Source organism: Aspergillus multicolor, assembly GCF_047715735.1.
Source record: "Aspergillus multicolor strain CBS 133.54 unplaced genomic scaffold BDW74scaffold_15, whole genome shotgun sequence".
Taxonomy (NCBI): domain Eukaryota; kingdom Fungi; phylum Ascomycota; class Eurotiomycetes; order Eurotiales; family Aspergillaceae; genus Aspergillus; species Aspergillus multicolor.
In genome coordinates, this window is record NW_027395966.1 from 499,814 (window position 1) to 527,480 (window position 27,667).

A 27,667-nucleotide genomic window follows, 5' to 3' on the forward strand; every position below is an offset into this window, starting at 1 on the left:
AACGTCAGCCCCTTTGCCAGACTTTTCCATTCTTCCTCTCATATACTGGGACTTTTCGCGCGGTCATTGCGTAGCACGAGATCCAGCCTCTAGCGACAAGCGCAGAGATCATTGGCCGTCTGTGAGCATGATCGCGTTTCACCACGCCGCTGTAATGGTTGTCTGCGAGAACAACCCCGGGACACAGACCGATTCTCCGCTGGAATCCGCTTACTTCGGTGCCGCCGCAGCAAAGCTCGGACCATTTCTTTTGGATAACAAGAGGGGCATGCTGGCTTTGATTAGTGCGAGGTCTTTTTAATCAACGATAAGACTCGACAAGTGCGTGATTGTCAATCTCACGGCGCAGGGATCACGGCTATCCTCCACGGTTTCGGGCTCATCTATCTGTGCCTCGCGTTTCAGAGCCAGACCAAACAGACGATGCCATGCTCAACTCAGCAATTAGGGTTTGCCACAACAAAGGAAAATTCAGATGATTCTGAATCAAAGGGCACTCTTTCCGAAGGAGATGGTGGCAGGCGACATCGCCTGGTAGGTGCCCCTCTGACCTGCAGTAGCCGAAGCTCCCCTTGTCCCTATAGCAATACTCTTGACATGGCCCATACAAACCGGATAACAGTACAGTGGAGCTCCGTGCTCTGACTTCGGCCCGTCTACCCTCTCCAATAGCCAACGATCACAGCGCAACCTCGGTATCCACACATCTATCCATACCTCACTGGAGGCGATACGCGATGGAAGCATGAGCTTCGAGCTCGCCGACGCGACAAGGGCATCTATGCCGACAATATACCATAATGCACGGTCGTCAGGGCGTGGAAGAGAGTCGGAAAGAAGGGAGATAGAGAACCATCAATGCGCGGAAACACAAACGGGAAACAGCAACCGCCTCCGGGCGCCGGGGAGTTCTCCGGCGGCTGTTTCCCCGGTCCCACGGACTCCGGATCAGACCGTTTGGCATACAACCATCATTCCATCAACAAAACGTGCATTGAGGGTTTCCTTTTGCTGTCAATCCATATTTTTGTTGTTCCTTGATGGTTGGGGCATCAATGTGGCCGGGTTGAAAACTTGCGTCTGACGCGGGTTGAGCTGACCCCTGTCAGCTTTCTCCTCGCCCTTGACACTCTCGTCTCTTTTCCATTCCTCGTCTCCTTTTCCTGGATAGCGGACGAAATTTTATGAATGGAGTCTTTCGAAGAGCCATGCTCAGACGAGGTCTTTTTGCTTTCCTGGTCTTCCTGGCTTGAAGTTCGGGCCGGATTAAAACCGAAAGCACGATGGCTGACCGAGGCAACGCGATGCGATGGCAGCACAAGACAATTCGCATCGGCGCTGCCAATTGCTCACCAATGTTCATAACCATGCCTTCAACCTGAAAAAGGAAGTGAGATTTCGCGTCCCTTTGGGTCAGGACAACGGAGACAAGCCGACGCTTGCCGCCTGGCTGGTCAAGGATATCAGTGCGGTCTTGGTTAGACAACGAAATCGCAAAATATGATCGTGTTAGCGACTAAAGATTGCGACTTGATTCTTGTCGAGTAATGGGCTCATATGGTTGGAGACGCTGGCTCCGGCGATGACCTAAGGTTAGTCCTCACTTGAAACAGTCTTCTTTTGAGTCATAATTTGCATTCAATCTATTCTAACACAAGTCAATAAATCAGTCGTCCGATACCATACCAGTCTAGTAGATACGCCAGTAATGCAATTGCATACTCCTTCGTTGTCATGCACCGCTAATCTATACATCGTTATTGGCACAAGACCAAGCCGACGAACCCCCGCTCGCGTTGTACGAATCGATGATGCTGACAATTGATCCATACGTCCCGGAAATAGTCAAGAAACAACCGGCTATGATCATAAAAAAGCTCCACCCTGCCTTGAGCCACCAGCTCAATGGCTTTCCAGCTCTTCCAGACCCCCAGTTATCATATAGCCACATGCAACCAAAAGGCTGGAAGCAGATCGGCGTTCCGAAGAGGGCACCGACGAATGAAACAAGACTACTGAAGACAGGGATGGCGCTGGCGATGATATAGGCGATCAGCGACACGGCAAACGTTGATCCGAGCCAGGCTACCCAGTGGATCAGGGTATGTCCGGTGAGATGTTTCGAGCCGCGGAGCATACGGACGAAAATCTGTTTAGCGGGCAACTGCAGAACAGTCAGTGGCTGAAGTTGAAGTTTTTGGGAAGAACTTACATGGAGCAGGAAGACCATTGAAACAATCAGGCCGGGCAGGGCGATACCGTAACAAACCTTTTTGATCACGGATCCTGCCGAACCCAGCGCTGGCGATGCAACATGGGAACCGCAGTAATAGTATACGACCGTTCCGCACACCACATAAATGACCGTGATGATGGCCTGAGAGACTGCCAGGGACCGATTGTACAGTCTGGGGTCCCTCATCTCGGCAGCGATGTGAAAAAATGCCGGAGTTCCAGCATAGCTCAGGCACACGGTCGAGATGGCGGCCATGGCATCGGCAAAGCTAGGGCTGCCGAACAGTTTGTAATCGGATTCGGGAATGACGCCGTCGACTGCGGGAGGGTGGCCCTGGACTCCGACGGCGATGGTAACAGTTGATACTGAGATCAGTCAGAAAGGAACGCTACAGACATCTTTCGTGAATGACTCACCTGCGACAATAATGCATCCGGTACCTATCCAAGCGAGCAAACTCATCTTTGCCATTGTTTGGATACTCGAAAACGCAAACCCGAGCGCTGCGGCAATGACAACATAGATGGCCGTGCAGATTGCATGATTTGAGAGGGCATTGAGAGCAATCGAGATACTCAGCATACCGGAACCGCCCACAAAGATCCAGACTGATACTGTTAGGAAGGGACTTGTGTCATGGCTAATGTGACTCACATAGGGCATACGCAGCACCCAGCACTTCGAAGCCAACACGGCCGAATATCTTCCTCCCAACATCATCGATTCCGTACACCTCCGGGTGACGCGATTTAAAGACGCCCACCATCCAATTTGACCAACAGGTCATGCCGGAGATGGCGAGCACGATCAGAATCCCCGGTATAATCCCCAGAGTATCGAAAACCTGGGGAATGGAGAGAACCCCCAGACCCATCTGGGCCTTCATCATGAGAACCGTCGTCCCTTTCCAGCCGACCTGAATATGTCACGATTAGGCCGGCCTTGCCCGAGAAACCCTGATTCGGACAGACTCACATCACGATAGTTGACGCCGCCCTCTTGGATCTCACCAAAGACAGCATCTTCCAAAATAGGAGGCTTTCCGTTATTGTCGTCCGGCATTTCCTTCTCCATCGTGCAAGACCAGGATCCGAAGTCCAGAGACAGAAAGAGATTCCGGCCGATAGCGGGCTGAGATATGAAAAACTCGTCCCGATCACCGGCCCGGGTACTGTGGGCAACGCTGGGGATTTGCCCCGTATTATTGCCGGATGAGGCAAAGTCGGCTCCATTCCCAAGCCGTGGGTCCGGCACCGGCAAAACCCCGGATGTTCCTGATCGTCACTCGTCAGCAGAGAGATAAGCGTTGTTATGACATCTACGTACACTAAACGACCGTGACAGATCGGGACACCGAGTGTAGCCGCCTTGGGAGGCACTACTAGGTAGAACTGAGACTGCAGCGCCGGACATCTCGACGTCAATCACAGTGTGAGAAAGTCGGCGAGCTGCTATCTCCGTTGCAGCCGGGAGCACGGCCCCAGTTTGGCGGGGATAATTTGCCACCGTACATCACGCATAAGCCGTATGCATGACGTTTTGGATGATCAAGGGAAACGTGAAAAGACTGATGAGCGCAAGGCCGAACAAGCGCAATCTCGGTTCCTCTGTGCAAAAGCGCCTGGGTGCAGTCGGAGAGCATCAACACCAAAACAGAAGGATCATTAAGGTTTGGGTTCGCTCCTTTCTTGAACTTGCCAATTTACCGTGCCCTAACAGGTCTGATACGGACACATTCTCTTCGACGACATACAATGGCTTCGACGATAATCAGGATAAAGGAAGAAGTAAGGCAAAGCCCTCGAACCAGGTAGTCAAGGACATTACCTTCAGCACCTAGACTCCTTCCAACAAACCAATGCATTTGCAATTCACCACCACCCACAATGACTATCGTAGAGCCCGTGCCTATCCTCAACTCAAACTAAGAATCATCATCCGCATGAAACCGCCGCATATGCTCCTTCAAATTCTCTCTCCTATTGAAAGCTTTCCCTCCGCATCTAAGTTCGGGGCATCTGTATGAACGAGGCGCGATATGCTTGGTCTCAACATGGCGTCTTAGATCATGGATGCGTGCGAAGCTGCCGTCGTATGTACAGCCGGCCCATTTACATCTCAGCAGAGGGGGACTAGGTTTGCAACCACGGTCAGTTCGACGAACGTATTTACGAGCATCGAAGTCAGAAGGTAGAGCTGGAGTTCGGGAAATACCTTGCTTTCGGCTGGTGATAGATCTCCTTGACATGGACCTCGTTTATGGGACTATCTTCGACAACTGGGACGAGTGATAGAATCTTGGATTTGGGATTGGTTGCAACGGTGTGTGGCATATCAGGACTCCAAGAGGGCACGGTCGCTGCGTCCATTACCCTTTGATCTAGGCCGGAGATCACATGGCGATTAGCCGTGTAATTGGCTGAAGTTGTGTTAGATGGCCGATTGATAGGTTTGGAAAGTGCACCGGTTGCATAGGTGGCCACCAGAGAAGACTGATCCGCAAGATGGGTGACCGGGTAATTGTACGGCGAGGTGGCTAGGGTGTAATCATAGCTCTCGGGCGGAGAATACGTAAAGGGGTCCGGGGAGTATGGGGCCCTGCCTACCCCAGCGTATGGAAATTGGGGGTAACGTGGGATAGAGTCGATAGACCCGTCGTAAGGAGCAGACCACGACATGACTCTGACAAATGACGGCATAGGCAGAGATAGCAAGGGCAGACGGGAGCTCAGGGCTGACAAAGAAACACATCGTAATAAAAAGGCGACATTTGACGGTTATATCGCAAGAGAGGAGTGCTCGTCGGCCGCAATTCCAAGAGCCTGATCGCTAGCTAACAAACCGACAAAGTGGCACCAGCAGTGGTTGCCCAAGAGAGTGCATGAGCGGGTAAACAATGATCATGGCGGGCGTAGGTTGCACACTATCCTGGCGTCGGGATGAGCAGGAGCCGCTGCAGCATCCTTGGGCTGTCAGCCAGGACTGTTAGGAGAGTAGTGTGCTCCATCGGTGGGAGCCCCGGCCGCAAGCCCAAAGCGGCGATACACACATGATTGGCGGCTTCCATCCACCTCTCGTTTGCCATAAGATGACGGCCGGGACCGCGATCAGCTGTGGCTTCGGCCGAAACATTCGCGAGAAGTGTAGTTGCGCTGACACGGGGGTGCTTGAACCCGGAATGAACCATAGCTAACGCAGCTTTATCCGGAGTGACGACAACCGTCCTCCAGGGGTTAATCACGCCTGGTGGCTCTCCGCCCAGTCAGCCTCGTGCCTTAAGTGCAAATGCCTTAAAGACTAGGTAGGAGTAACTGTTATTGACTTTGCTGTTTCTATGCTGTTATGCTTTTGGACCGTGCCTGAGCTGCTAGGCGTTACTTCATCAATTCATAGGCGTCATCAAATGAAGGTCTAAAGAGTCCCCATACCTTCTTCATGTCCCTCCGGAGGCTTGCCGTTACCCTTCATCGAGCTAAGCCAGTGCCTCAAAGTGTATCAAAGGGGCCTCATCTGCGCCCAGCCATCATTCAACGAACAACATGCACCAAGTTCCCCTCGACAAACCCCTCAACCCCCTCAACAAGCAAATCCTGCAAATTCCGTATCGTCGTCTCCGAAAACCACGCAACATGCGGCGAAAGCGTCAAATTCGGCACACCCTCCTCAAGCAAAACATTCTGCCCTCTAACAGGCGGCTCCCCATCAAAGACATCCGTCGCCGCGCCAGCAATCCAGCCCTCCCTCAACGCTCTAACAAGAGCAAACTCATCAACAATCCCTCCCCTCGCAACATTAATCACGAGCGAATCCTTCCTCATACTCCTCAACTCCCCCTCAGATATCAACCCAACCGTCTCCACACTCTTCGCAACAGCAACCATAACAACCGTCGCATGCGCGATCGCAACCTCAAACGGCACCCGCCCCTCACGAACATCAACCCCCATGGCGCCCTTCCGCTCCGCAATGAGAACCTGCATCCCCAGCGCGCGAAGAACCTTCTCAATGCGTTTTCCTAACGCCCCATACCCCACAATCGCCACGACCTCCTGCAGCGTCGTATGCGGCGGCCCATTGGCGAACCTCTGAACGAGCGTCCGCTTCTCCGCGTACTCATCGCTCGACACGGTCACATTATGTAGTTCCACGATCTTCCTGCGAGCTGCAAAATATAGGGCTAATGCGTGCTCGGCAACGGTGCTTACGTTCGCGCCGGGACAGTTGACCACCTTTACCCCGCGTTCCTGGAAGGCGGGGATATCGACCCATTCGACGCCGGTCGCCATGACGACGACGCATTGGAGTTTCGGGCATGCGGCGAGGATCTCGCGTGTTATGGGGACGAGGGTCGTGATTGCGATTGTGGCATCGTGGAGGCGGGACGTTATTTCGGGCGTTGAGAGGGACGTTGAGGCGTAGCCGGTGTAGGTGTGGGGGAAGGAGAAGGTGGGGATTGCGCAGTGGCATTCTTCGAGGCACACGATGTGGTGGGGTGTGCTTGTGCTTGTAGTGCCGCTTTCGGCTTCTGCGCCTTTTGAGAGTGTCATCTCGGAGAAATGGGGTGGGAGAGGACGAAGGAGGGAGGTGGTGTTAAGAGTTGGAGGTGTGTTAGGCGGCAGCCCCTGTGCAGCAGTCTAAGGTATGCTTATCGGGTGGGGTTCTGCTTGGACTGGTACGCTCCACTGGCCCCGGCCCGGGGTTCTAGATTCATGTCACTGACAAATTGACAGCACATTCCATAAGTATATCACATTCTTAGGCAGAAGAAGTAGAAAAGAAGGATAGATGAATAGATCGTCCATATTATGGAGGGTTCTGTTAGAGTATCCCGTACCCTGCCATAAAAAGCCTCGCTCAAATCAACCAAACCAATTAATCAGCACAAGATAGCCCCGACAAAGATAACCCCGCTAATAAGCAACGCAACTCAGCCCGATCTATGTATATTCTATAATAGATATGAAAAGAAGAAGAAAAAAAAGAGAAGCACGCTAAAAAGAATCACTGCTCCTGCTGCTGCGACCTGACAGTCGGCGGCCTACGGATGGGCATCATCTCCACGGCGGTGTTACCCGTGTTCATCTCTGTATTAAAGTTGAGTTCCCGATTCCGGCCAGCCGCGTCCAGCGCGGAGGAGTGGCCAACGCTGTTAGCCTCTGACCTGGCCTGCGACTGCTGCATGCCCAGAGAGCCCATCTGACTGAGATTCGACGCGCGCCTGCGCATGCGCCGTTCTGCATCTTCAACTTCCTTCTGATGCAGAGACTCAGAGGGAAGCATAATCGCGCGATCAAGCCCGTGTGGTAGCCCACGGTGCCGGCCTCGAATTTGCATGAGAATAATGATAAAGACCGAGCCGGTGCGTAACTGGCTGGTGAAGGAGGCGTTAACGCCGGGATACCCGAGAGAGAGACCGACAGTACCGTAAGCGGAGACGACCTCGAAAAGGATGGACCAGACCTGGAAGGAGTAGTCGTTCTTGTCCTGAAGACGGTTGCCCTCAATGCATGTAATGATGAACAGGCCGGCACAGACGAACCAGAGATCATGACCCAGTTGCCTACGCAAGTGAGTACCGATATAACTTGGTGCTGTTTGATTCTCATCATCGATCACTTCTTCGTCTGGGAATATTCCGAGACTCTTCTCTTCGTAGACGTTTGTGCGGCGAAGGGAGATGGCGATGGGGAAAACGGAGATGTACATCATGATCATGTAGGAGATTTGAACGGCCGGGTGGACATCGGCCAGTGATACCACGGCGAACCCGGCTGTTCGGGTGCTGGAAGCCTGGAAGAGACCGGCCACAAACCTGATTCCAGGGGGCAATGAAGTGACGCTGCTGTTGTCGTGCTACAATGATAATTAGCTATGACCAAAAAAAAAAAAAAAAAAAAAAAAAAAAAAACTAGACAATACCGAGAACTTACATCCAAGAAGATGAAGAGTAAAACATCGAGCCCGTTCAAGAAAACAAGAATCGCAACAAGCCACCAAGTCGCATTGCGTGGAAACAGCAGCGTAAAACACCGTCGTGGGTGATCCATAAGAAACTTCAGCTCTTCCCAGAGCGGCGTTTCTTTAGAACACACTTTCGACGTTACCCAGATGATGAAGCGCAGCATACAAGGGAAGCCCGTGTTGCCAATGATGATGAGGAATGTCAGGAGCAGCAAAGGCCAGATCGCGGTCTGAAAGGACACCATCGAGTCCGCTGTGAGGGTAAACCCAACATCATTGAAGGCTGAGCCGGAAGTGAAGATCGCCCACCATGGGCGTCCTTGGCCTGCCTGCTTCACGACATCCCCCCAGCCTGTCTCCATAATCCACGGCATCAAGCCAAATATACCAATGAGATGGAAGCATACATAGTACATGACTAATACAAAGGCCAGCGTCTTCAGCGCCCGGTATTCAATGCCTCCCAATTCATCACGCTGTTCCTCGGTCAGAGCAATGAAGTTAGAGTTGCGGGCGACCGTGGCCTGATAACTTAGGTATGGCAGCGTAGTCCGGTCCGGGTCCTCCGTCAAAGTGCGGCGAATGCCGTTGAATGTTGACCTCCGAGTCACGTGGGTCATCGCATCGGCCTCCTTTGTCTCGTTCCTTGTTCTTGACGGCGGTAACTGGGGCTCAGTGAAGGTGATATGTGGTCCGTCCATGTTGGCTGTGTTGTCTCCATCGACGTCTCTGGGGCTCCGCGGTTCGGATTGACCAGACTTGGTTTTGGAAAGATTGTTGGTGTCCTCATTTTCCTCCTCTTCAAGGACCTCTGGTGCTCCACCGCGATCATATTCTCTAGGGCTGGGAATGCGCAGAGCGCCTTTGGTCTTCCTTTGTTTCTCCAACAATGCAATGTGATGCTCGGGGCTGAGTTGAGCAGGTATCCGAATGTTACCAAAATCGCGATTGATTGTAGCTGGTTGGCCCTGGCTTTGCCCCGGTCTACCGCTACTAGCAGTGGAGGTCGGGGAGCCAGAGTCGGTGTCGGTCTCGTCCGGGGGCACGGGAGCGCTCCGCGGGGCATCCCCTTGCGGCGGGTTGGCAAAATCGTTGCGCAACACCACGATCGGGCGACCGCCGATCCCCGCTTCTTCCCTGCCAGATGATAACGAGTCTTTTGATTCGCTGATTGTCCGATTCCGTGATCTAGTCGAGCGGAGGCCGCGGGCGTCTCGAACAATGTGCTGAAATCGTTTCTCGAACCAGTAAAGCCGGACAAAGACGAGGACGGTGTTGATGAATATCGGAGTGGTAAGCATCGAGACGAAGTAAAGGATCACCTGCTGGTAAGTTTGAAGCAGGTTGAAGTCCACCGTATTCAGACCGCTCTGGGTAGCAGCTCCGGCGGAGAAGAACAGCGCATCGATGTACGCCAAGTTATTACCCGGGTAAATGATGATAGATGTAATCAAAGCCATAGAAATGATATAGATATGGTGGATAACAATGAAATTCAGGTGCAGGTGCCTCAGCCAGGGTAATTTGGCCTTGTGCTGCGACACCCGATTGTATACCTTCTTTGGGAGATACATTCCGGCGAGGGCGACGGTTGCACCGTCTTGCCACGGCGATCGGCGATTGGGTAACAGGTGTATATGTACGTTATTATATTCCCCAAAGAATTTTCGGAGAATTCGACGAGCATTCGAGAAGACAAGGAATGTCGATCAGCGAGGGCCACGCGACTTTTTGAATGCGCCTTGCTCCAAGTGCCGATCGTTCAAATCGAGTCGGGTCGACAATGTGAAAGCCGGCGTTAGCCTCTGTTGCTGCTCATGATAGAGGGATGTGTGCGGATGGCGGGATTTCGACACGACATGGCTGAAGCGTGAAAGAGATGAGGTGGATGGTTGAGAAGAGCCGGAGCAGAGAGGAGAGGTGCGGACTTGAATAGCGGGACCGCGCTAGGCAGCAAGAACAGAAGGAAAGAAAGAAAGAGATTGAACAGGCTCAACGCCCAAAATAGGACGTCCTTTCAATAAATATGGACGAGATAGCCAAAAGTACGGTCTGGAATTTGCTGCTGAATTTAAAGGCAGGCGAAAAAAAGAAAAAGTAAGCAGCCACGCAGCAGCCGGAAGATAAGAGGCTTAAGAGCTGGCAGGGGTCGCAGCGCTAGGCGAATGGGCGCATATCATTCGAGCGCTCTCTGACACCCATGCATAGCCAATTTAATAGCACTGTCTTGTTTGACTCTCCAGCCTTAAGCCTATAATGCCTATAATATATGTGTGACTTTGCAAAACTACTGTCGCAGGCTGCATCCGTCCAGATGCCAAGCTTTTCGATTTGATCTCGAACGCTTGCGGCGGAAAGTGGCGGTGCAGTCCACCTTGTTCGCCTGTCTGGTTGTGGCTGACGCTTTGTGCTCCCTCATTGTTCAGCGACACAAGTAATTATTTTGAGTCTTATTTACTATTACTGACCCCTGTCAGCCGATATCCCTGAAGGAAAATACAAAGAGCGGTCTTCTCTTGGCGCCTATCCTACAGGACCAATCTGCCACAATCCCGCTGCAATGATGCAATCAAAGGCTACGATCAATCTCGTGAGGCATCTATTGGCTGTCGCCATTGTTCCGGATATGGCATGTCACTTCCTGCGACCGTGGATGCGGAGTTTTCCGGACAATTCTCTTCTTTCCCTGGCGGGACTCGAGTCTTGTGGAACAAGGACGGTCGCACACATTCTCCAGATTTAGGTAGGGCTGGCGAGCTGAGTTCAGCTGGTACGCTTATGCTGGAACGCTGGCGTTAGTGCTTTATGATCGCCAGTATACGATCTGACAGCCGAACCTCGGTGCCGTACACGTATCTTAGTTTTGACCGCTTGGCTTCTAGGCCTTCTAACCCTGTAGACCGTGCGTTATATAAGATTGGCATGCAGTAGGATTGGACCACGATCTTCATGTCGGACATTCTTACCAGTATTTAGCGAGCTTTCGACTCTCAAGATATGAAGGAGTGGCGCAAGTAAATTGGATAAAGCTGGTATCTAAGTCTAGTAATTCTAACTAGTTGCATCGCTGAATAAGGTCGTCAACCAATTGGTTGAACTCGCTCTCTTTCTCCCACGGCAGCATGTGCCCACTCCCCTCCCACACCTTATACAATATCCCTTCGCCAATCTCCTTGTTCAACAGCTCGCCATGATGGAACGTCAGCATCCGGTCAACAGTTCCATGCAACACCGCAATCCTCTCCCTCCCCACCTTGTCGCCCAGCTCCTTCAATTGGGCAGGCGACTTGTGATGAAAATTGCACGCAACAATCTGCATCAAGAACCCCTTCTTCGTAAACCCCTCGGTATCCTCAAGCTTCCGCAGCCGTCCAGCGGCAAATCGGTCTCGCCTCGTTGGGAAATTCTTCTCAGGATCATCATACTCATCGTCGGGTTGAGCTAAAAAGTTGTCAGGGAACAGTGAGTGCGCCAACCGATTCAACTCGTAGTCGATGTTGCGCGGAATGAACATCTCCGCGCGCTCACGCAGGTTCTCCAAGAACGGCGCCGTCCGCTCAACTCGTGGGGCCGTGCAGCAGAGCGTTAAGCTAGCCAGTCGGTCGGGAATGAGCATTCCGACTTCCTGAGAAATCATGCCGCCCATACTTGCGCCGACGACGTTAAGGTCTCGCTTTGGCGGCGCAGAGAGATCGAGCCAGCCGATGCCTGAAAGGAGGTCGAGGGCGTCCTGCGCCATCTCGGAGGTAGAATAGTAAGAGATGGGCTTGTCGGATTTGCCGACGCCGCGGTTGTCGAAGACAAGGACGGAGTATTCGTCTGCCTTGTCATGACCAAAGAACTTGGTCTGGCGCTTCCAGTCGCCGTGGGCGGCCATAAGACCCATGATGAACTGGTAGATATATTAGCATTGTTCTGAGAGTTTACGGGCGAGATACGCACCACTAGCTTTTTGGGACCATGGCCATGGATCTCGTAGTACAGGTTGATAGGGCCGCCGCGGCGCTTCTGGGCGACTGGGACAGTGCCGGAAGTGGTCGGGGGCAGATTCCAGTCAAGGTGCTTGTAGGCCGGATGGGCAACAACTTCGGTGGCAGTGAGGTAGGCCATCTTTGTATAAAGTGAAGGATATGTGAAGAGTTGAGAATCAGAAATTGAGTGAGATTGAACCTTGGAAAGGTGGCCAGGGCAGTGCAGGCAACCTGCCAAGCCTGCCCGGGAGGTGCCGAGGCTGATAGGGGCCGCGCTCTGATTGGCCCACAGCCTGCCTCGATAGCGCCACGAGCTATGACGCAATCTCTCCGTTTACGCTGTCCTGACAGTCCGTATAGCTTCACGTCATCAAGGATTCTACTATGAAGAAGAGCGAGAATCATAGCCAAGAACTACTCTCGACTGGGTGCTCCAGATTCATGGTCATGGACTGACGAACGCTGATCGACGGTCTTCAGTGTTTTGTTGCTCTAGTCTTCGAAAACATGCACCGCATGGGTGTCACAAGACTCAGCACGGTTCCTGGCTGTCTGGGCGTGGGCCATGTGCTACGGTCACGGACCAGGTATACTCTGAGGTACTACATAGTACGGACAGACCAGTCTGGAGGCAGTATTGTTGGTCTGCAATATGTATGTTCACGGCCGACTTAACACGCTGACTCCGCTTCCATCGCTACTCCAGAGCCATGGTCGATTTACATCTATAAACAAGAAGGCTCTCAGCAAGTCCACGAAAGCGGTATAATTTTCTGGCCACGCGACTCTGTTACTAATTTGCACTCTGTTACTATGGTCATTGCATGCGAAATAGAATGTCAAAGACATAACGCGGGTGTTAGCATGCGCATCATTGCTACTATTCGCAATTAATCTCGGTTGCAATGGACCAGTATCTACACTTGGACTTTCAGGTGGCTAGAGTGATGCTTATGAGCTCCTTAGCGTCCCTTATTGGGCCGATATTGGATTCTACGGCGGGTGCGATAACAAATGTAGAAGCTTGGATGCTGTACGAGAAGGCGCTTTACAAATACAGAGAGACTCCAGAGCAAACAGCGCTATTCGTCTTTGAGCAGCGGGCTCGTTTCTTCATTACCCCAACTCTGACTCTGATCAACGTTGAGGGTTGCGGCTGCCGATTGTGGAGTTTCAGCGGGTTAGTTTCTGAGATCAAAACATCAAGTCAATGCCAATTCAACTTGATGATCAATTACCATCCTGGACTCGCCATGTTGTTTGTCTCTTACAATGAGTGGTCCGTTGATCACTTAGCTTGGAGGTTGCAATTTTATTCACTGTTCTGATGCAAAAATTGACTGTACTTCCTACTGTTCTGCTGCATACCTTCTCTTATCCTTATAAAGCTATCAACATGTTTACTCAGTGGTTGTATCGATGCTTACCAGGTTTTAGTATCATTACTCTGTTCGTTCTCCTCCTGTTGAGCTCGCGCGAGGCCTTCCCCGGAACATGGAGGGGTCTGACAAGGGACAAGCACAGAGACCCTGAACTCAGTCTGGCGAAGAAAGTCTTTATTGTGTATACAGTCTTGGTGCATCTGAATACTCTTCTCTTTACCGGGCGTCTCTCATGGTCTCTCTCCTACGCCTATGCTCAAACCTCCAAACTACTCAAGCGACGAGCTGGCCACTCACCAAGTGGTACACTAAACCCAATGAGCTCTGTCGATGACACCTTCTTGTCTGCGCTGGACACAAAATCCACCCAAGTCTCTCTTACGAAGGTTTTAGGCGAAGTCGTCCACGCTATCATCCTCCCGAATTATTACGAAGACTTCGGAACTCTGCGAGAAACACTCGACGTCCTTGCTAGGCACCAATGGGCTCGATCACAGTATGAGGTATGAAGCAGCCAAATGATTGCAGAGTTGAACTAATGGAGTAGGTCTACCTAGCTATGGAACAAAGGGAAGTGAGGGCCGCCGAAAAGGCAGAGAAACTGGCATTGTTATATGGACAATCCTTCGCCCTCATACAAGCAACCTTCCATCCGGACGGTCTACCATTGGAGGTAGCAGGAAAGAACTCTAACGTTGCCTTCGCTGCGCGCCGTATTAGGCAGATCCATCTAGCCGAACTCGAGTCCGGCAGCTGCAATGTGATCATCACCGTAATGGTATGGTATGACATATCCTTACCCATCATTATCTTATCTAACTCTACTGTCAACAGCCGACACAAACCTGTGGCAAGACTACTTCACTGAAGTCTGTCGTCTCCACTACGCTCATTACAGCACTTCCAACCAAGTCCTTTACTCCTGCCCCATTATCTTTGACCGCAACTCCAGCGACAGTCCTATCTTAGTCCGCTGCGCTGATCTTATCTGGAGTTTTGCTGACCTTTCAACCATGTGCCCCAGCTCCAAAGTCTCAATCCCAACATCCGTATACTCGCTTCCACTGACGCTCGCATCCGCCGTTGGTGGCTGGGACAGCGACCCGACTTCTATTGGCGAGGATTTGCACATGATGCTCAAGTGTTACTTCAGCACCCATGGCAACCTTGTATCGCGGGTGATTCATGCCCCAGCCAGCCAATGCAATGTCTCCAGTCATATTACAAGACCGGGACTGAGTCGAAATCTACATACTTGTGCTGCGCGGTATCGGCAAGCCCTGCGGTACATGTGGGGAGCCCTGGACTCAGGGTACGCAGCCAGAAACACAATGCGTTTAACACAGTTCAGTCGGCGTTGTCGTCTTCTCGGATCAAGACATCTGTCCCTGATGCATCTTCTCTGGGAAGCGCACTTCCTCCCTTGCCACTTCACAATCCTCCTCACCTTCTCCATGATGTATGAACAAGCGGCACTGTATACCTCCACCCCGCTACATCCAGCTATAACATTTACCTTCACATTTACGGTCTGGATACGGACGCTGTCGTTCATCGGGATGAATGTCTGTATCTCGCTCTACAACCGCTGGTACAAGCTTTGCTTCGACACGCGCAAACAAGATAGCCTTCTCGGCAACAGCAACGTAGGTCGTTGGTCTGAACCTGCGTTTGGAGGAGGGAACTCAGGGTTCTCAGACCGCGCGCCCTGGTATCGCCTCACATTCCTCTTGGAGCGGGTTGCTTTCCCCATTGCAGGCATTGTGTTCGGGGCCGTGCCGGCCGGGCATGCTGTGTTTATGCATTTGTGGACAGACCGGCTCGCCTACCACATTAGCAAGAAGCCGACTCTTGGGACAGTGGCGGTTTAGATTCTGTCCGTTGAAGATCTGAATTCACTGTGGGCTAAATGATGTGGTGGCCTAGTTCGACGTCTGGTTTGGCAATTTCTTTCTGGGGGGACTACCTGCTATTGATGCTATGATACTTGCTACTAATTAACAGCCGAGTAGATACTCTCTCTAGTCTGATCCAATGAACTGATTCAATCCGATTCACACTAAACAGGATTATGTGCCTGCCCAGTGTCCAGCTACATCCATTCCTGTCGGATCTTAGCATCCGAGGAATGCACGGCTGCAACCTTACATCAAGCGAGCTCCTTGAATGAGATTGCTTCCTTGCTTTATACCAACCTTGTAGGGCTGCATTGCTCATAAACATGGCTGCCTAGTCTATGTCAGGGGCATAGGGGCTCTCCGGCTTTATCCCTTGTCTACGCTCATCTCCTACTTCAGTGATGAAATCCAGCCACTTCATGAGTTGTGCAGGTTATGAAGGTTGAATAAAGCCAAATAAAATGTGTCTGAAAACCTAAGGTATTCAGGTATTGGTGTCACTGTGAGAACATGAAAAACACAGCGCAATGTATTTTGGAGCTTCCCATACGAGAAGTCCAGTATTTTTCTTTTTCTTTTTGCCCACACCTCACCCAAGTGTCCATAAACAAAAGCCCCTTCAGCCGAACCACGTCCCAGTCAAACACCGGTCACGTCGATACTTCAAAGGCCAATCATGCTTAGAGCCCAAAGATCCCTTCCAGTCCTGCCCGAGCCCAGCCAAGAACACCAAACGCATTGCGATCCGCCTTCGGAGGATCCTTCGTCTCTTCTGAGACGGGGCCATCGCCATCTGACTGCTTGCTCTCTTCCACCAGCTCCATTTTCTTGCGCTCGGTCTCGCGTCTCATAAACTTTCTAGCCCTGGCGACCTCCTTGTCCTCTCGCTCGCGCTTGCGGCCGCGGTCTTCGTCCTCGCCCTCTCCTTTGCCCCCGCCCTAGTTCTGGCCCTGGCTTTGGCTTTGACCCTCAACCAAGCCATCCTTAGACAAGTCCACTTCCGCAAAGTCAAGCCCAGCTATCCCAGCGAGAGCCACAAAGCCCCGAATCGTAACATCAACATGATACGTTACGTCCGACATATACGCAACGTACTCGATAACAGGACCTTTGTGCAGATCTTCCTCCGGATAAGGCGGCGCTGTTGCATAGCGGCATTTGGCTTTGGGGTGCGCACAGTCCTCATGGTGCGAGGCGCAGGTGCGGTACTGTCCCGGTGCAAGACGGGAGTAAGTGCCGTAGCTTGTGAGCACGTGGTAGAGGATTTCGGCAAACCGGGACAAGTCTGCGTCGCTGGCGCCGGCGTCGTAGTAGCTGCATGCTAGGTAGAGAGTCATCGGGTTGTTTTTGGTGGTTCGAAGGGAGGTCTCGTTGGGCGGGGTGTGGTTGGATTGTGAATGCGGTGCAGGGCTCGAGGGGGCGGATGGTGAGTTTAGTGATGGTGGGGAAAGGAGCGGACATGGGTGCAGTTGCAGTTGCAGTTGCAGTTTTTGTTTCTGTTTCTACTCGGGGTCGTGGGTTAGTTGGTAGGGTTGAGCTTGACGATCACGGACAAAAAACCTACTTAGATGGAAAAGAGATAGATTGTCGTTGGATTTATCTCTTCTTTCTGGGTGATAACTTGGCAGTGGACGAGATTGAAAGGCTTTTGAGAAATGGGGTTCGTAGAGGAGTTGAGGTTTGTGGAGGGTTGGGAGGACAGCAGAAGACGGAGGGGAAGCAGCAGGAAGGCGGACTTGTGTTGCCTAGCTTTCTGCCTGATTTTACCCGCCTCTGTCACGGCTCTGACCTAGGAATTGTCAAGTAACCCCCCGATCTTTGTCTCTACGACTCGAACTTATTTTGTACACCAAATGGACTGTTTTTTCTATACTTGCACCAAGCTGCACGCTCATTGGTTGATTGACGCCAACTTCGGGCGCTAAAAGAGCTTATTTAGACTGTTGGTAGCACGTGCACGCTAAGCAGTTTCTGGTGTGGCGCTGTGATTCCATCATGTGGCTCAGCACGTGAGTACATCAGGAGCCTCAGTACCAATCTCATAATTGCCACGCTGGGACTAGGTAGAGGGCCGGAAAAGGAGCGAGTTGTATTATGTAAAGACTACTGTACATTCGTAGCGTACTTCTGATCTTATTCTAGCAAAGCGTTATCATTAGGCGATAAAAATTCGTGAGAAAGATTCAGATCAGACCCGACATCGGAAAAACATGCGGCCGTAGCAACCAACCCCTTGCTCATATCAGGAAGAGTATACGGAAGCCGAGTGGAATGGACATAAGGCATAAAACCCAAGCAGAATCCCGTAGTTGAACAAAAGAAAGTGTCGAATCTTTCCCACCGAAAACCAAGAATAGATAAGTAAAAACGAGCTGGGAATCACATTTCACATTAGTCTAATGCAATCACTGCACTTGGCTGACGATCTCGCTGGCGCGAGTGAGGCTCTCCACCATTGCCTGGCATTCCTTTCGTCGCCGGATGGTATAGTCGCTTTCCTTGAGCAGGTCGTCGAGCTCGGCGTTACGGTACATGTTCTCGAGCAACTCTCGTTGCATGCCTTCCTTGGAGAACCTATAGCTGTTAGCTGACGTCTATCGTGTAGTCGGATGCTACATACTGCACAAGGGTGTACATGATAGCCTTGGGGACCATGTCAATCATCGTGCGCTTGACGATGTTGAAGTACGAAGTAATAAGGAGCTCTGCGTGATGTTAGCATTATTCCTTCTCCAATATAACATAAGGCACCGTACTGATGACTTCGACTTCGGTGCTCTCGCGCTCAGAAAGAGCCGCGGACGCCTTCAGGTTGGGTGGTGGAGCCTCCATAGCGGCCATCTTCTTCTTGTTCTTCGACGCCCAGAAACTACCAAAAAACCCGCCTGAAGAGTTGGTGTCCGCTGGGGTGGTCGCCTCGACTGAAGGACTGTTTGCGCGCGGAGGCAGGGGCTTGCCTGTCTTGGGGTCAACCTGAGTGGGCTTGCCTGCAGCGTGGCGTTCGTTGACAATGGCCATGGCCTAAGAATTGTTAGCTTAGTGCCGACAAGGAGCGCAGAAGACTCACGCGGTGACCGTTGAGGAAGTCAGGGTGGGCGGTGTTGATGTAGGTAGATTCCATGGCAATAAGATCGCGAACGAGCTTGTTCGTGGGCTCCATGGACTTCTTGAAGAACGCGATAACAACGGCGTGGAACTTCTCCTTCAGCATCGGGTACCGTCGGAAGAGCTGCTTGTTCAGAAGCTGTCCGAGAATGCGAACGAGCTCATCGTAGACCAAAGAGATACACTTCAGACTGGGATCCTCCAGCCGGGTAATTTGTTGCTTGACGATAAGCTCAAAGGCGGTGGTTCCAATGAAAAGAGCAGGCGATGAACCAGACGAGTTGAACAGGATGGTTCGAATATCAATGTCCTTCACTTGATCGAATGGGTCGACTGCCTTGATACCGTTGGAGTAAAGCTCGTGGAACACGAAACTGATACGGGCACCGCCAGACAATTCAATGCTAGAAAGCTCCTGGTTGTTACCCTCGAGAACTGTCCGGTACTCGTTGCTGAATTCTGTGATAATGTTAAGAATAATGTTGGCGCTGTTGCCGAGCATGGAGTCGCCGAGCTGAGACAGTTCCGCCGAGTATTTCTGCAGTGAGGACGAGATACGAGATTTGATATCGGGAAGCGTTTGCTTGATGTGCATCATGAGGATCTACCGACGTTAGTAAAGAAAATCAGTAACGCTAAATGGGATAGCTTACCAAGTTGAGCTTCCTAGCAAGGTACGGCGTTCCGCAGTAGGATGCCTTGTTTCGGTATGCCTTGTGTCCCTCAAAGAAGTTCTTCTCGTGCTCCAAGGCGTAGGAAATAGGCCGCTTGTTCTCAATATCGCGCTGTCCACGATTGACCACAGGAACGTAACCCAGGCGCAGAGGAATAATCCTGCCAGCAAGAATATCCACCACGTCCGTACCCTCGTCCATCAGATCGACCTTCGTCAACACACCGATGGTGCGCTGACCCTCCGGGTCCACCTCCCGTGCAAGCTTCAGTCCGTCCGAGTTCGCAAGATCCTGGTTGGCAGCAGTGACAGCTAGGACGATGGCGTTGGGCTTGCTGATGTACTTGAGAACCATGTCCCGAATCTGCTTCTCAATGTCCTTCGGCTGGTCGCCCACCGGCACCTTGGTCAAACCGGGCAGATCGACGAGTGTCAGGGTAAGGACGTTGGGAGAGTAGATTCGCAAGTTGATGGGCGCGGCGGAGATACCGGCGTTGCGGCCGACCTTGGTTTCGGTTTCGCGGACAATCTCATCACGGATCTTGTTGAAGTCGTAGAACTTCTGCCCAGGAATGTGCAGGAACTCGCCATACTCGTCGAGGTTCGCTTCCGTGTCCGTCGTCTCGAGCTTATCGTCTTTGACACCGTTCGTTTGTGATGGCTTGTTGATGAGCTGTAGGATAAGCGGTCTCCGAGTCACGATTCCAGAACCACGGGGCAGGCTGTACGAGAGCTCCGTTAGCGACGCGCGGCCCAGCCTGCAGTCGATGTCAGATCGGAGCCACTTACAAATCCCGGCCAACGATGTTCTCTAGGACTGAACTCTTTCCGCTGGACTGCGATCCGACAACTGCAATCTGAGGCAAATCGATGGGGTTTTGCACCTAGCAGCGGGTCAACAAGCGGTGTCGGGGAGAGGGGTCGCCGTAGGGAGACCGAGATATAGGGCGAAGGGGACTTACCCCGACCGTAGAAAAGACATCTTGGAGCTTGTTCACCAGCGAAATCAAGCTAGGATCATTGACGTTTATACTGTTGTCGCAACGCAATCGGTCAGCTAAACTCGGGGTCGAGCACGAGGGGTGAGGGTCACGCACGAGTAGCCGGACGTTGGGCTTGCCATGCTGGCAACAGTTTAATAACAAGTTTCGCTTCAGATTAAGAAAACCAATGAAAGAAGAGAAATTAGGGGTTATATAAAGGAAGCGAGAGAGAACTGAAATGTGGTGGAAGTGAGGGAAGCGGGATGGCGAGCGGCCAAGTTTCCAGCCGAGTCGAATCCAGAGGCAGCAACAAAGCCCAGCTTGGGCACAGGCGGTGCGTGGCCTTTGCGCTCGGCTGTGTTCGTAATCTCGCCGCCAGCCACCCGCGAGATGGTGCGAATCCTCTAATGTTGATACCTAATTTATAAAATAAAGTATTTAGGTAACTATTCTTTTCAGGTGGCTCATCTAGGTAGACTCGTCAACCGGGAAAGGACTCTGAGTAATATGTAGTATGGCAAACAAAATAACCACAGCAAGCTGCTATGCTACAAGCTCTCGACTATAAATGGAATAAATAAACATCATTTAGGTATAATAGCAATGTACGCTGGCTCTCTACTCATCAGACACGGAGGCAAACCGCTCCGACATGGTCTGCAGGATCTTCTCGTACTGTTAAAAGTTAGCAGGATCCCAACTATTGGTCAAGTAAGTTTTACCTTTGAGGAAACTTCCTCCTGGTTATCCGGCACTTCGAACTTCATGTTTCGGAGGGAGGTTTGGATGTCAGTGGTAGCATCGCGGACCTTGGGCCAACTCTGGCCCTGGGCGATCGCCTTCTGTGCTTCATCGTGGTAGCCCATGAAGGCCTTCATCATGTACTCCGTCTTCCAAAGAGGGCAGAACTGGTCGTAATCACTGTAACCGTTTTGCTGGAGGAAGTCATCCTTCACCATAGCGGCCACATCCAATGTGATCTTGTCAGAGTCACCAAGCGCAGCCTTTCCGACCAACTGAACGACCTGGTCAAGGTCCTCGGACTTGGTGAGGAGCTCTCGGACCTGTTCACGAAGACGGGGGAACTCGGGGTGGTGCTTCTCGTAGTAACGGTCGAGCACTGGTGTATACTTGCTGTAGGAGATACCCGTGTTGATCGAAGGGAAGTGCTTTCGCTGCGCCAACTTCTTGTCCAGACCCCAGAAGACCTGGACGATACTCATTGTACTGGTAGTGACAGGGTCTGAGAAATCACCACCAGGGGGACTGACGGCGGCGACAATACTGACACTTCCCTCTCGCTCGGGGCTTCCCAAAGCGGTACTCTTACCGGCACGCTCGTAGAAAGAGGCAAGTTTGGCACCAAGGTAGGCGGGGAAACCCTGGTCAGCGGGCATCTCTCCAAGACGACCGGAAAGCTCACGGAGAGCCTCAGCCCATCGGGAACTGGAGTCGGCCATCATAGCCACGTTCTTTCCTTGGTCACGGAAGTACTCCGCAATGGTGATACCGGTGTAGATAGAAGCTTCACGGGCAGCGACGGGCATGTTGGAGGTGTTGGCGATCAGGCATGTACGCTTCATGATAGGCTCTTTGCGGCCACCGATGTCGATGCTCAGCTACAGGCAGGTTAGCATAGTGATGGCCGGTAATATACACTAAGCATACCTCGGGGAAGTCCATCAACACTTCAGCCATCTCATTACCACGTTCACCACATCCGACGTACACAATGACATCACTGTTGGAGAATTTGGACACACTTTGGGAAATGACAGTCTTGCCGCATCCGAAGGCACCGGGAATACAGACGGTACCACCAAGCACACTAGGGAAGAGGGAGTCAAGCACTCGCTGACCGACGATGAAGGGCGAGTCAGCCGACTGCTTCTCGTTGACTGGCCGGGGGACACGGACGGGCCAGGTGTGCATCATTCCGTGTGTGGTCTTGACTCCATTGAACTCAATCTCCAGCAGTTGTTCTTCGACAGTGTAGCTGCCGGCTTCCGCTATCCGTGTGATCGTACCTCGTGCGCGGGGAGGAAGGAGAATTTTGTGGTCGTTCAACAAGCTGTTCTCGAAAACGGTACCCCAGATATCACCCCCAGTGATGTGGTCGCCGACCTTGTATTTTCCGGGCTTGAAGTCCCACTTCTTCTTGCGATCCAGCGCATTAACCTTAATACCACGGGGGATGTAGATGCCGCCCGACTCGTCGGAGATGGCTTTGAGGGGACGTTGGATACCGTCGTAGATCGTTTCCATCAAACCGGGACCGAGCTCGACAGAGAGGGGCTTGCCGGTTCGCATAACAGGATCACCAACCGTTAATCCAGCTAAGCAACGATATGATTAGATATTGATTCTATTGATATAGGCGTGGGCGGTACCTGTTTCCTCGTAGACCTGAATAGTGGCCTTATCCGCATCGATACGAATAACCTCTCCGACTAGCTGATCATGACCGACTCGGCACTAAATTCGCAGCAGTAAGCAAGAAAGTCGTTATGATGGCCTTGCGTAAGGCGATAGAGAACGAAAAGTAGCTTCAAATAACAGAGCTTGACGCAGATAACTCACCAGCTCGTACATGGCACATCCGATCATGTTCTCGGCGACCACGACGGGACCGGAGACGGAGAAGACAGCACCGAGTTGGGCATCTTCAGAGCTCGAAGAGCCCTTTCCAGAGGGGGCCATGCTGTGAGAAACCGGAGTTTGGATGGAGGAGGTGGACGGAAAGAGGGGCTGCGGGATGGAGGAGTGGTTGCTCGAGCTGATGCTGTCACTGCAGGTGGAGGACGGAGTAGTAGGGGAGACGGGGAGCGGTGGCAGGTCGTCCGGTCTGGGCGGTGATGGCGGGTCTGGAGTCGGAGCTGCAACACCACGGTTGGCTATGAGATCCAGTAACGATGGACGGGATTTGAGTCGGCGGACGCCCAACCCCAACATTCGCTTCTAGAATTAGTTGTCTTTGAGGGGACATCGAGGTGAGCTGGGAGACCGTGGCTGGGATTGCTTGGTTAGGCTCACGCCGCTGAGTAAGTTCCGAGCTTTGTGATGGATGCTAAATGGCTCTAAAGACTCGGCATTTGCATCTCGACTGGAGCAGGCAAACTCAGGTTCATTCTTCAATAAACAGAGCAATGAAGGGCTCATTCACAGCCTCAAGGCGGCTTTATTGTCGTACAAACGCGCAGGTGGACTACAACCTCGCGGACACCTAAGGGGCCGTTGACGATCGGCTTATTTCATCCACCCCAGTGCGATAACAACAACACCTTTTGCTTGCGGCTCCGCTCAGCAGTTGGTGAAGCTGTTTATTTGGCCTCGTATTTTGTCTAGAGCTTTATAGACATGGGTGTCGCATCTGGTATGATGATTCGTACAGCAAACGTCATGCGCCCTCCGCCATACCCCCGCAGACACCACCGATAAAGCGAGTGCTTCCCCGCATTTTATATGCTCTGGTGTTATCAATATATCTTGATACTATTGTCCAAGAGGCCATTTCGATTTGACAGCAGGTTCTCACATGCCTAGAATGTTTGTGACTAAACTCCCTCGATCCGTGGATTGGAGGCCGAGAGGCGGCCTTTGCCTCTCAAGGAATGGTTTCCACATGGGACATGGACAATGCAGAAATGCTAGAGTTCCATCAGACGCTGAATGGTGAGCAGAGGACAGATGATCATATGCTTTGTCGCCCGGATCATTATGGTATATTATATGGCTTGTTGCCCATCAGCATTCGAGTGCTGCTATGCTCTCTTTTCACCGTCTGCTGCACTGAAAACCAGTCCAAGATGACCAGCCGAGACATTCATATCCACTGGGATTTGTCGTTCGAATGGACAGATCTCCATCGTACGGCCGATCAACTGCGGCCGATGACATTCACCTACGACAAGCTGGCGGATGATTGCATCGTAAAGCTAAATGAGCTCTCGCCCCCGGAGAAATATCGTCCAAAGGCCGGGGAGCCAACAACAGAAGCACCTAAACGCGACTTACTAGCGCTGCTCGAGAACCATGCAGGGAATGATTCCAAGCTTCAAGAGCTTTGGACCGAGATTAACACTGTCCCTGACTGGGTTGACTGGGACCAGGTCAAAAGAGGGCAGGAGGTTTTCTTTCGGTACGGGATGCCCATCATGAATGTGGTACGTATGGCCATCAGTGATATAGACCCTTCACTAATGTTTATAGCTTAGCTTCCAAAGCCTATTGGGCGGGATGTGGGTTTACCCGCCCGTTTGTGTTGAGGATAGTTGGGTACTGACGAACGTATAGGGGTGCAAGTCGTGTCGTCGAGACCTTGGCTAGGACCGGGGGGTTCTCTGCAGAAGTTGTCCGCCGGAGGCTCTTAGAGACCCTCCAGCATATCCTTCAAGTGTCCCTGTCCGTGGAGTCTATGAAGCCCGGAGGGGCTGGCCACCAGTCCTCGGTACGAGTGAGGCTTCTGCACTCCTCTGTCCGGACTAGGATCCTCAGTCTCAGAAAAGAGAAGCCCGACTACTATGATCTCGAAGCTTTCGGTATCCCAATCAGCGATCTCGATTGCATCGGAACTATCAACACGTTCTCGACTAGTGTTGTCTGGATTGGTCTTCCTCGCCAGGGCATCTACCTCCGGGAAAGAGAGATCGAGGATTACATAGCCCTTTGGAGACTCGTCGCGTACTACATGGGCACTCCACACGAGGTTTTTTCAGACAAGCCCACGGCCAAAGCCTTCATGGAGTCGATGTTAAAGTTCGAAGTCGACCCTAAGCCTATCGGGCAAGTGTTGGCGAAGAACATTGTCATCGGCCTTGAGAACACAGCCCCTAGCTTCGCGTCGAAGGAGTTTATGGAGGCCATGGCCAGGCATCTCAACGGGGATAAACTCGCCGATCGCCTTGACCTTCCGAAACCAAGCCTCTATTACCAGACACTGATCTACGGCTACTGCTATTTTGTCATGATGATAGCTTATTCGAACAGAGTCTTCCCTCTCTTCGATAAAGCATGGATCGCAGTTCGTCCATCCTTGGCTTCTGTTTTAAGTCAATTACTGACCAGCGCAGTTTCGCCGAAGAATGTACTACTCCATCATCACGAACAAGGAGCACGGGCTCGGGGGCGAAACTATCTTCGATTTCAAGTACGTCCCTTGGTTCACGCGCACCACCAAGCTGGGAACCCGCAAGGAGAGAAAGGCCACGAAGCGAGGCATCGAGACCTTTGCGCAGTTAGGCGTCCTTGCTTTCTGTACTTCAGCGGTGACTGTGGTTTACGGGGCTATGGCCGGCTTCCGTCTGTTGGCTCAGCAAACGCTGCTGCGCGTATGACCCTTACGGAGTAATCATAGCCAAGCCGACGGGGTATCCTTCGCTTGATGTAGCTAAGTCTATCTCGAATCATATTTCGCAATTCAAATTAAGTATGTCAGGAACAAGCCCTTGGCTGAAGTCACTACTGCAAATGTCAAGTTGTCAGTTCTTTGAAGTGGATCTAGACCAAGACCCTCGCCATCATGACGACACGCAACACGGGCCCAGTACGGAGTATACCAGCACCAATTATTAAAATCTAGCTCGCGTGCCTCTTTCCCCGGTCAACTCAACTCAATCTCGCGAATAAATAAAAAAGTAGATTTCAAAATGGCCCAAGGAAGCCTCCTCACCTCCTTCCTCGGCGCCCTGCAAGCCTGCGTCTCCGTCCTCCTAACCCTAGCCTATGGCGCTGCCGCCCGCAAATTCGGCCTCATCCAGCGCGCCTCTATCCACGATGTGTCCAGTCTGGGCGTGAAAGTTCTCCTTCCTGCGCTGATTCTCGTTCACTTGGGCGAGCAGTTGCGGCTGAGCAATGTGTTGAACTACGTTCCCGTTCTCGGTAACATCCTTATACCTGTGCGAATGTCATGTTGGAAACTGTTGTTAACAAGTTCTAGCATGGTCGATAACATATACAACCCTCTCGATTCTCCTCGCGCGGTTGGCGTCGAAGCTTCTGCGACTCCCTGACTGGGTTACGCCCACCTCGGCATTCAACAACACGACGTCCTTGCCATTGCTCCTCTTGCAGTCGCTCGAGGGCGTTGGAAGCCTCAAGATGATTGTTCCAGAAGGCGAATCGGTGTCCGGTGCTGTCGCCAGGGCGCAGAGCTACTTCTTGCTTTGCGGCGTTATCAGCAAGACGATCGGGTATGTTGTTGGGCCGACGATGCTCACCAGTGAGGAAAACAACGATGACCGAATGGGCGGACATGGCGACGAGGATGAGCAATATGACTACTTCGACCCCTACACTGGCACAGCAGACGAAGAAAGCCCGCTCCTCAACAACCGACAAAGCGCAAAGCACGAGGGAAAGATGAAGCGATGGGCGAAGAAGACACTCGTCGATTTTCCTAAACTTCTGAAGCAAAAGGTTTTCAAGAACGATACGCCCATAGCCGACATTGCGATCATCTGTACGATCATCGGCGGCGTCCTCGGACTTGTTCCGCAGTTGCATAAGGCGTTCTTCAATAGCTATGAGGACGGAGGAATCTTCAATGCATGGTTGACTTCCAGTGTCAAGAACATCGGCAAGCTGTTCACGACGCTGCAGATATTTATCGTTGGGTGTGAGCTTGGGGTTAGTTTTGAGAAGATGAAAAAAAATTCCTACGGCGGCGACGGCGACGGTGATAGCGATGGAAGTGGCGGTTCCAGCAGTAATCCCGGTTGGAAGGCGATCCTGACCATCTTTATGATCAGGCTTGTTGTTTGGCCTGCGTGAGTTTTTCCTGCCTCGTACTGCTGAGTTGAGTATGTGCTAATTGTCTTATGGGCAACAGCCTTAGTATCTCGATCATATACGGCCTCGCGAAGAAAACTTCTCTGCTGAGATCGGACCCTATCCTTTGGTTCAGTATGATGCTCATGCCCGCCGGTCCTCCAGCATTGGTTATCCAGGGACTTGCGGAGCTGGCAAAGGCGTCCGAGACGCAGAAGATGACCATTGCTAAGACGTTGACGGTACGTTACCTATCCCAGAATTTTTGGTGTACGCCAAAACGATAAACCATGGCGTGGCGCTGACATTCGGTGGCAGATTATGTACATACTTTCGCCCTGTATCTCGTTTACTATCACAGGGGCGTTGAAGGCGTGCCAGGCCGTAGTCGATGCAAAGTCCGCTTAATTGGTTGTTGAATCTACTTAACTTAGACTTGGGTGACTTGGCTACGAAGTCTCATGATAGAAATAACTTGTTCATGGCAGTCTCTTAACATTTGATTCACATCGAACAAACAAATCACACGTGCCACATAATATCCGATATCATATTTGAGAAGAAATCATCGCCCGTCTCGTCGTTGTCCGATAAACGTCTCAGGATCATATCGGCGAAGGTGAGTGTTTCTTGAAATGTGATTTACTTCTGTCACGAACTGTTCAGCACTATTCCAATCTAAATATCGAATTT

The 27,667-nt window shown here is 51.8% G+C and overlaps 10 protein-coding genes across 10 annotated transcripts; 3 read left to right on the forward strand and 7 right to left on the reverse strand.

Moving 5' to 3' along the window:
* Positions 1-1,747: 1,747 nt before the first annotated feature.
* On the reverse strand, positions 1,748-3,310 carry BDW74DRAFT_168446 (uncharacterized protein; the record flags this gene model as incomplete). The annotated part of the gene is made up of 5 exons (XM_073726829.1): positions 1,748-2,164; positions 2,213-2,601; positions 2,653-2,844; positions 2,891-3,152; positions 3,212-3,310. The coding sequence occupies 5 exons, from the start codon at positions 3,308-3,310 to the stop codon at positions 1,748-1,750; spliced, it is 1,359 nt and encodes a 452-aa protein (XP_073583149.1).
* Positions 3,311-4,118: 808 nt separating this feature from the next.
* Positions 4,119-5,047, reverse strand: BDW74DRAFT_30644 (uncharacterized protein). Its single transcript, XM_073732474.1, has 2 exons — positions 4,451-5,047; positions 4,119-4,368 (listed from the first exon to the last, which is right to left on the reverse strand). The coding sequence occupies exons 1-2, from the start codon at positions 4,933-4,935 to the stop codon at positions 4,161-4,163; spliced, it is 693 nt and encodes a 230-aa protein (XP_073583150.1). The 5' UTR covers positions 4,936-5,047; the 3' UTR covers positions 4,119-4,160.
* Positions 5,048-5,826: 779 nt separating this feature from the next.
* BDW74DRAFT_154831 (D-isomer specific 2-hydroxyacid dehydrogenase family protein) lies at positions 5,827-6,916 on the reverse strand (the record flags this gene model as incomplete). The annotated part of the gene is made up of 1 exon (XM_073724737.1): positions 5,827-6,916. A coding segment is annotated over exon 1 (933 nt), but the record flags the coding sequence as incomplete, so codon positions are not given.
* A 7-nt stretch (positions 6,917-6,923) lies between these two features.
* BDW74DRAFT_154832 (potassium ion transporter) lies at positions 6,924-10,254 on the reverse strand. The gene is made up of 2 exons (XM_073724738.1): positions 8,167-10,254; positions 6,924-8,089 (listed from the first exon to the last, which is right to left on the reverse strand). Exons 1-2 carry the CDS (start codon positions 9,769-9,771, stop codon positions 7,238-7,240), a joined length of 2,457 nt encoding a protein of 818 aa, XP_073583152.1. The 5' UTR covers positions 9,772-10,254; the 3' UTR covers positions 6,924-7,237.
* A 946-nt stretch (positions 10,255-11,200) lies between these two features.
* BDW74DRAFT_154833 (alpha/beta fold hydrolase) lies at positions 11,201-12,357 on the reverse strand. Its single transcript, XM_073724739.1, has 2 exons — positions 12,140-12,357; positions 11,201-12,089 (listed from the first exon to the last, which is right to left on the reverse strand). The coding sequence occupies exons 1-2, from the start codon at positions 12,305-12,307 to the stop codon at positions 11,253-11,255; spliced, it is 1,005 nt and encodes a 334-aa protein (XP_073583153.1). The 5' UTR covers positions 12,308-12,357; the 3' UTR covers positions 11,201-11,252.
* Positions 12,358-13,564: 1,207 nt separating this feature from the next.
* BDW74DRAFT_168449 (uncharacterized protein) lies at positions 13,565-15,421 on the forward strand (the record flags this gene model as incomplete). Its single annotated transcript, XM_073726830.1, has 3 exons — positions 13,565-14,053; positions 14,098-14,333; positions 14,449-15,421. The coding sequence occupies 3 exons, from the start codon at positions 13,565-13,567 to the stop codon at positions 15,419-15,421; spliced, it is 1,698 nt and encodes a 565-aa protein (XP_073583154.1).
* A 707-nt stretch (positions 15,422-16,128) lies between these two features.
* BDW74DRAFT_179005 (uncharacterized protein) lies at positions 16,129-16,785 on the reverse strand (the record flags this gene model as incomplete). Its single annotated transcript, XM_073729334.1, has 2 exons — positions 16,129-16,386; positions 16,447-16,785. The coding sequence occupies 2 exons, from the start codon at positions 16,783-16,785 to the stop codon at positions 16,129-16,131; spliced, it is 597 nt and encodes a 198-aa protein (XP_073583155.1).
* A 1,068-nt stretch (positions 16,786-17,853) lies between these two features.
* BDW74DRAFT_168450 (uncharacterized protein) lies at positions 17,854-23,161 on the reverse strand (the record flags this gene model as incomplete). Its single annotated transcript, XM_073726831.1, has 12 exons — positions 17,854-18,022; positions 18,069-18,153; positions 18,205-18,469; positions 18,516-19,157; positions 19,207-19,948; positions 20,016-20,110; positions 20,189-20,258; positions 20,832-20,884; positions 20,932-21,828; positions 21,878-22,545; positions 22,600-22,684; positions 22,790-23,161. 12 exons carry the CDS (start codon positions 23,159-23,161, stop codon positions 17,854-17,856), a joined length of 4,143 nt encoding a protein of 1,380 aa, XP_073583156.1.
* An 854-nt stretch (positions 23,162-24,015) lies between these two features.
* Positions 24,016-25,542, forward strand: BDW74DRAFT_168451 (oxygenase MpaB family protein; the record flags this gene model as incomplete). The annotated part of the gene is made up of 4 exons (XM_073726832.1): positions 24,016-24,372; positions 24,419-24,447; positions 24,503-25,229; positions 25,279-25,542. The coding sequence occupies 4 exons, from the start codon at positions 24,016-24,018 to the stop codon at positions 25,540-25,542; spliced, it is 1,377 nt and encodes a 458-aa protein (XP_073583157.1).
* A 194-nt stretch (positions 25,543-25,736) lies between these two features.
* BDW74DRAFT_30798 (Auxin Efflux Carrier superfamily) lies at positions 25,737-27,632 on the forward strand. Its single transcript, XM_073732477.1, has 4 exons — positions 25,737-26,086; positions 26,145-26,973; positions 27,036-27,216; positions 27,293-27,632. The coding sequence occupies exons 1-4, from the start codon at positions 25,855-25,857 to the stop codon at positions 27,380-27,382; spliced, it is 1,332 nt and encodes a 443-aa protein (XP_073583158.1). The 5' UTR covers positions 25,737-25,854; the 3' UTR covers positions 27,383-27,632.
* Positions 27,633-27,667: the final 35 nt, after the last annotated feature.

Bases quoted from the DNA above. Each gene is read 5' to 3' on its own strand.
- BDW74DRAFT_154833 (XM_073724739.1), bottom strand. From the start codon at position 12,307: ATGGCCTACCTCACTGCCACCGAAGTTGTTGCCCATCCGGCCTACAAG. The intron at 12,090-12,139 runs GTGCGTATCTCG...TATATCTACCAG, and splicing joins ATGGTCCCAAAAAGCTAGTG to TTCATCATGGGTCTTATGGC.
- BDW74DRAFT_154832 (XM_073724738.1), bottom strand. From the start codon at position 9,771: ATGTATCTCCCAAAGAAGGTATACAATCGGGTGTCGCAGCACAAGGCC. The intron at 8,090-8,166 runs GTAAGTTCTCGG...TTATCATTGTAG, and splicing joins TACTCTTCATCTTCTTGGAT to CACGACAACAGCAGCGTCAC.
- BDW74DRAFT_30798 (XM_073732477.1), top strand. From the start codon at position 25,855: ATGGCCCAAGGAAGCCTCCTCACCTCCTTCCTCGGCGCCCTGCAAGCC. The intron at 26,087-26,144 runs GTAACATCCTTA...AACAAGTTCTAG, and splicing joins GAACTACGTTCCCGTTCTCG to CATGGTCGATAACATATACA. The intron at 26,974-27,035 runs GTGAGTTTTTCC...TATGGGCAACAG, and splicing joins AGGCTTGTTGTTTGGCCTGC to CCTTAGTATCTCGATCATAT.
- BDW74DRAFT_30644 (XM_073732474.1), bottom strand. From the start codon at position 4,935: ATGCCGTCATTTGTCAGAGTCATGTCGTGGTCTGCTCCTTACGACGGG. The intron at 4,369-4,450 runs GTATTTCCCGAA...TTGCAAACCTAG, and splicing joins TATCACCAGCCGAAAGCAAG to TCCCCCTCTGCTGAGATGTA.